At 46.2% G+C, this 5,864-nt stretch overlaps 1 protein-coding gene across 4 annotated transcripts in view; it reads left to right on the top strand.

The window, feature by feature from the left end:
* EFTUD2 (elongation factor Tu GTP binding domain containing 2) overlaps positions 1 to 5,864 on the top strand; it is a 49,590-nt gene that overhangs the window by 29,397 nt on the left and 14,329 nt on the right. For all 4 annotated transcript variants that reach the window (XM_014584809.2, XM_014584813.1, XM_006169992.3 and 1 more), the window contains 2 exons: positions 859 to 1,025; positions 2,988 to 3,112. In XM_014584809.2, the coding sequence (XP_014440295.1) occupies positions 859 to 1,025; positions 2,988 to 3,112 (292 nt within the window). The remainder of the gene's footprint in view (positions 1 to 858; positions 1,026 to 2,987; positions 3,113 to 5,864) is intronic.

Genomic DNA, 5,864 nt, shown 5'->3' with positions numbered 1-5,864 from the left:
ATAGTCGACCGCGGTTCGCATCCTGGACCCGGTGGCTTAAAACTCAAGTCGGGCGCGTGTGCGTGCGTGCCCAAGATCCCGAGAGGAGAATGGAGGAGAGGGGATTGTGGCATGACCATCCCCCCTGGGGGGTGATTTCTCGCTTTCTGTCTCTCTGTCTCTGTCTGTCTGGAGAGTACACACGCCCTACAGCGAAAATCTCTCAAAAAAAAAAAACCATAATTATTTTATTTGACTTTATTTATTTGTTTGTTTTAATTTGACCAGAGAAGGATGGGATTGGGGGGGGCGGCAATAAGAGGAGCAAGCTGCCAGGTCTGAGGCTCTAATCACGGTTAGTTATGTAGGAGCCCAGCGTCCTTAACCACCATGCCACCTGCCGGCCCCAAGGAACTCTGGTTTCTTACAGTGGAGACCGGTATTTACAAGCAGAGATCTGGTGTGCTCACTGTTGCTGGGCATACTACTTATAGGCCCTTTCACTGAACACAGGTAGACGTATACACACGTACCCGCACTCTGTCTACACGTATGTATTAAACACAGCCATTCATCCTCACACCCATAACTCCATTCCAACACCACAGGTTCTTCCTAGCCTTCCTAGTTCCTTCTTAAGCACTGAGAAACTGGGCTCTCAGCATTGTCAGTGTATGTTTTCATCTCTCATTTCTCAAGGTGCCCCCGTTAGTTCCTACATCTGCTTTTGGGCAAAGTGCTCTGTTTCCACCCAGCAGCATGTTTCCCCAGGTCCTCTTTTTCTCTCATACTTCATATTTGAAATGTCTTCTTTGGCTCTACTTGGAACTTTCTGTTCTCTTGCTCTTATCACCACCTTGTGAGCCTTGTGTTTCTCAGGTGATGCTGAACACAGAGCGGCTGATCAAGCATGCAGTGCAGGAGAGGCTGGCGGTCACCGTGTGCATCAACAAGATTGACCGGCTGATCCTGGAGCTGAAACTGCCTCCAACTGACGCCTATTACAAGCTGCGCCACATTGTGGATGAGGTCAATGGATTGATAAGGTATAAGAACCCTGGGAGTGGATTTCCTCTCCTCAGAGATGCTGGTTGGTTCATTCGTCTTAATTTGCCAAAGGGCGCATTCACTTGGGAGGGAAAAGGGAAAAACACCCCCTATGGGAGATGGTTACCCTATAATTCTTTCTCCTCCATTTCTCTCTCCTATTGGGATTTTGGGCACACACGCACAGATGCCTGGTGTGCTTCTCAAGCCACCGGGTCCAGGACTCAAACTGCACGGTCAGCCAGCCATGTGGAGTCCAGCACCTTAACTGCCATGCAACTTGCTGCCCTGACACTACTTTGTTTATTTGTAAGGTTTTTGCCATAGGGTGCGTGCATTTCCCAGAGAGACAGAAAGAGGGAGGGAAAGTGAGAAATCACACCCCCTCCCAGGCAGGACTGGGATTTTAGGCATGCATGTACAAGCGTCCAATGTGATTTTTCAAGCCATTATGTCTGGGACTTATACCCTGGTTGACCCTGTGGGAGTCCAGCGCCTTAACCACCATGCCACCTGCTGGCTCCATGCCCAGCGTGTTCTTCAGACTGCTGGATCTGGGACTCCAACTGTGCAGTCAATCATGTGGAATTCAGCACCTTAACCACTGTGCTGCTAATCACCACACAGCCTGCTGGCCCACAAAACCCTGTTTTTAAAAAATGATTGAAAGCAGGACTGGCAGATGGCGGTTAAGGCACTGGACTCCCACATGGCCGACCACAGTTTGAATCTGAACCTCGTAGCTTGCTTTCTTACTTTCCCTCTTTCTACCTCTCTCAGGTCAAACTAGAAAATAATAATAAAATTAAATAATGGAAAAAGTTATTGAAAGCACAACTTGAGAGCAGGAACTATTCTTTATGAGCCAACACATTTATTTCTAAATTGGAAAATTCCATAAAATAATGTGCTGATAAGATTGTGGATTTACCACTGGTTTTCTTATAAATGTTGGTGATCTCTTGTGAATGCAAGTAAAATAAATGCTGGTGAATGTTTGTGGCTTCTATGTGGCTTTCACAATTCAACGTTTTAGTATGAATTTGTAAAAAACAGACAAGGGACCAGCAGGTGGCGTGGCGTGATGGTTAAGGTGCTGGACACTCCCACATGTTCGACCACAGTTTGAGCCTCGGACCTGGTGGCTTGCTTTCTCACTTTCCCTCTCTCTCTCTGTGTATCTCTCTGGTCAAATTAAAATAAATAAATGAATAAATAAAATTAACTCTTTTAAAAAAAAACACAGTCAAGCGTAACAGAATAAATAAGAATTGAGTAGTGATACTGGGAGCAAAGTTACATTTTTCTTTTTCTTTTTTTTTTTTGGAGGGGGGGAGAGGTGCTTATGTCTGTATTTGTGAGATTGAGATTTCTCTCAAGTATATCCAATCTTATCACATTAGATTCATTCTTGTGTTCCACATTTGTCGTTTCTGTCCTCCAGGTTTCTCCCATCTATCCGATATGATGAGCTTCTCTAAGATTGTGCAGGTTCCCAGCTATGGGAAATCAGCTTTGTTATTGGGAGTTAGGGAACAACTCCATCATGTCACTTTCTTTTTTTTGGAGAGGTTTTTGCTATAGGGTGCGTACACTCGCCAGAAAGACAGAGACAGAAAGCGAGAAATCACCCCCCTGGGGGGATGGCCATACTGCAGTCCCTTCTCCTCCATTCTGTTCTTGGTATCTTAGGCATGCACACGTGCCCAACGTGAGTTTAAACCACCAGGTCTGGGACTTGAACTGTGGTCGACTACACGGGAGTCCAGCGACGTAGCCCTTTCGCTAACTGCTGGTCCCCAACACGTTACTTTCTTAGACTGGGCTGTTGGCAGAACTGGGTGTCTTCTGCAAGCTCCTTCCAAGGGCGGCTGTGATAACGAGTTCCTGCCCTTCCCGCATGGCGGGTGTCAGGGCTGCTGCACTGCCTGGCACTGTGCTCACCACTGTCTCTGTTTCAGCATGTATTCCACTGATGAGAACCTGATCCTTTCCCCGCTCCTGGGCAACGTCTGTTTCTCCAGCTCCCAGTACAGCATCTGCTTCACTCTGGGCTCCTTTGCCAAGATCTATGCCGACACCTTTGGTAAGCTCTGGCTGGCATTCTGTCTCACCAGCTCCCCAGAGTTGTGTGTGCCTTTCCTGCTAAATGGCTCAGAAATTGACTTCATGTCACAGTACCCTTCTGGGGGAGCATTTTACCACCTGCTGTTGTCACACTTGGGGTTCTTTTTTTATCTCTAGACCCTTTCTTCAGGCAAAGTCATTTCTAAACAATAGAAAAATAAAAGTGACTAGGAAGAGTTGGGAGAAGAGGGAGTTCATTTTAGGAATAAAAATCTCTCCTAGAGGAGACAAATTTTGTAGAGCAGGAATTATCCATGCCCATAAAGTACTCGTAGATCTTCTCATACTCTTTATTAATGCTTCTTTATCCTAGCTGTGCTTCCAACTGGATTAGGTGTGTGTAAAGTTGTTAGGCCCAATCGAGAACTCCTTTACATTTGCCGTCAGTATGGACGAATCTCTACTGGCATGCCCAGTTGAATGATTTTATGGGTCCTCAGAACCTCAGCACTCGGATGCTCAACCTGAGAGGCTTCATGGGTCTCCATCCCTGGACCTCCCTAGTTACCTCAGAGTCCAATAGGAACCATGTCCTGAGAGCTTTTTTGTGCTATCCTTTTAGAGGGGAATCATTGCCCCCACCCCCCCTTTAGAGCTGTTCCCAGTGAAACATCATTGGGTTTCTGTTCTCGCCAGCTGATTCTACTGCTCCGTTCTCAGTGTAGATGCCTCTCCATGAGAATGGGTGACTGAAACTGGTTCCTTTCAGGGACCAGCATGGTTGTTAAGGCCCTGGACATTCCCACATGGCTGACTATGGTTTAAGTCCCAGACGTGGTGTCTTGCTTTCTCACTTTCCCTCTCTCTGTCACATTAAAATAAATGAGTGAATAAATAAAGTAATTCTTTGGGGGAAAAAAAAGGTATGTTTAATGATCACCCATAACTTTATTACTGTGGTGATTAACATTTTGTTACATCCTCCTCTTTATCTGGTTGTTATTTTACATAAATGAGATCATACTTATATATATATTTATTATGTGTTTTTCACTCAGCCTCAGATCATTAACTGTTTTCTCATCATTAGATAGATATTTTTCTTGTTTCCAGATGGCTTGTTTTTCCCTCCAGGGTTTTTGCCATAGGGCACATGCACTTGCTGGAGAGAGACAAAAACAGAGAGGGAAAGTGAACCACCCTCCAAGATGGACAGCCATACCCCACAATTCCCTCTCCTCCACTGTTCCCTGGGGGTTCTGGACACACGAACACGTGCTTGGTATGATTTTCAAGACACCAGGTCCTGGACTAGAACCACGACTGGCTATGTGGGAGTCAAGCACGTTCACCACACAATCTGTTTGCCCCTCTAGATGGTTCTTTTTAAAAAATGAGAAGATGGACAATAAATGAAATTCTTCCAAACAGGGGTCCAGCAGAAGTTGATGTGTTTCTAAATGTATCAGCATAAGAAGCAAAATCCAGGAGACCAGCAGGTGGCGTGGTAGTTAAGGGTACTGGACTCCCACATAGCCAGCCACAGTTCGAGTCCCAGACTTAGTGGCTTGCTTTCTCACTTTCCTTCTCTCTCTCTCTCTCTCACTCACTCTGTCCCTCTTGGTCAAATAAAATAAATAAATAAAGTTAAATAAAAATTCTTAAAAAAAAAAAAAAAAGACAGCACCAAGATCCAAGTCCCTTTCTATAATTAGACTGTAGAGATGATTCAGCTTCTGATTGCAAATGCTCTGAATCCCGGGAGAGATTATTATTCATCCTTTGAACCTGCTGTTAGTTTATGAAGGAGCCAGCAGTGGGTTCCAACATCATTAGCCTAGTATGGACTTCTAGAAAGTCCGCACTGAAGGGAGTATCAGATCATTGTCTTCCCTCTTCATTTTACATACGAGGAAGCTATGCCATGGTCATAGAACTTCTTTATAGAGTTGGGGCTAGAGTCCATTCCACTAGATGGCCCATATGGGCATCATATCCTCCTGCTAGGAATACAGCACACCAAGTCATGATAGATATTCTCTGATGGTCTAGGAACTTTGTCCAGTGGGTAGGCAGAAACCCGCCAAGTGAGAAATGGCGATGGAAAGTGGTAGTGCGAGCCGAGTGCCAAGTAGCCATTGGAGGAGGTTGCAGAGCTGAGCAAATTGAGGGGGTGAAGGAGTCAGCTCCAGCGACCCAGGGGTCAGGGAAGCCTGCAGAAAGAGGGTGAGACAGGCAAGTAGGGAGTCAGGAGCCAGGAATTCCAGACTGCAGGGTTGGGAGAGGAGGTACAGAAGCAGGTGGCATTGGTCATGACCTGCTCATGAACTGCTTCTCAAGGAGAAAAGTTCAAGAGAAAACTACTGGTGGGTTGGGTTGGGACCACGTTGAGGGGGGTTTGGGAATGCCAGGTTGAGGAATTTAGACTTTATACTGTGGGTGGTTAGGTGCTATTAAAGATCGGGATGGGGGGACCAGCAGTTAGCGTAATGGCTATGTCACTGGACTCCCATGTAGTCAACCATGGTTCGCGTCCCAGACCCGGTGGCTTAAAACTCGGTGCATGTGCGTGCGTGCCCAAGGTCCCGAGAGAAGAACGGAGGAGAAGGGATTGTGGCGTGGCCATCCCCCCTCGGGGGTGATTTCTCGCTTTCTGTCTCTCTGTCTCTCTCTGTCTGTCTGGTGAGTGCACGCGTCCTATAGCAAAAACCTCTCCAAAAAAAAAAAAAAAAAAAGAAGATGATGGAAGCCCAGAGGAGGGGACGACAGAG

The sequence above is a fragment of the Tupaia chinensis genome, unplaced genomic scaffold, assembly GCF_000334495.1.
Source record: "Tupaia chinensis unplaced genomic scaffold, TupChi_1.0 Scaffold148004_1, whole genome shotgun sequence".
NCBI lineage: Eukaryota > Metazoa > Chordata > Mammalia > Scandentia > Tupaiidae > Tupaia > Tupaia belangeri.
The sequence above is the reverse complement of the archived record's forward strand: the minus strand, read 5'-3'. Positions and strand labels throughout refer to the sequence as shown.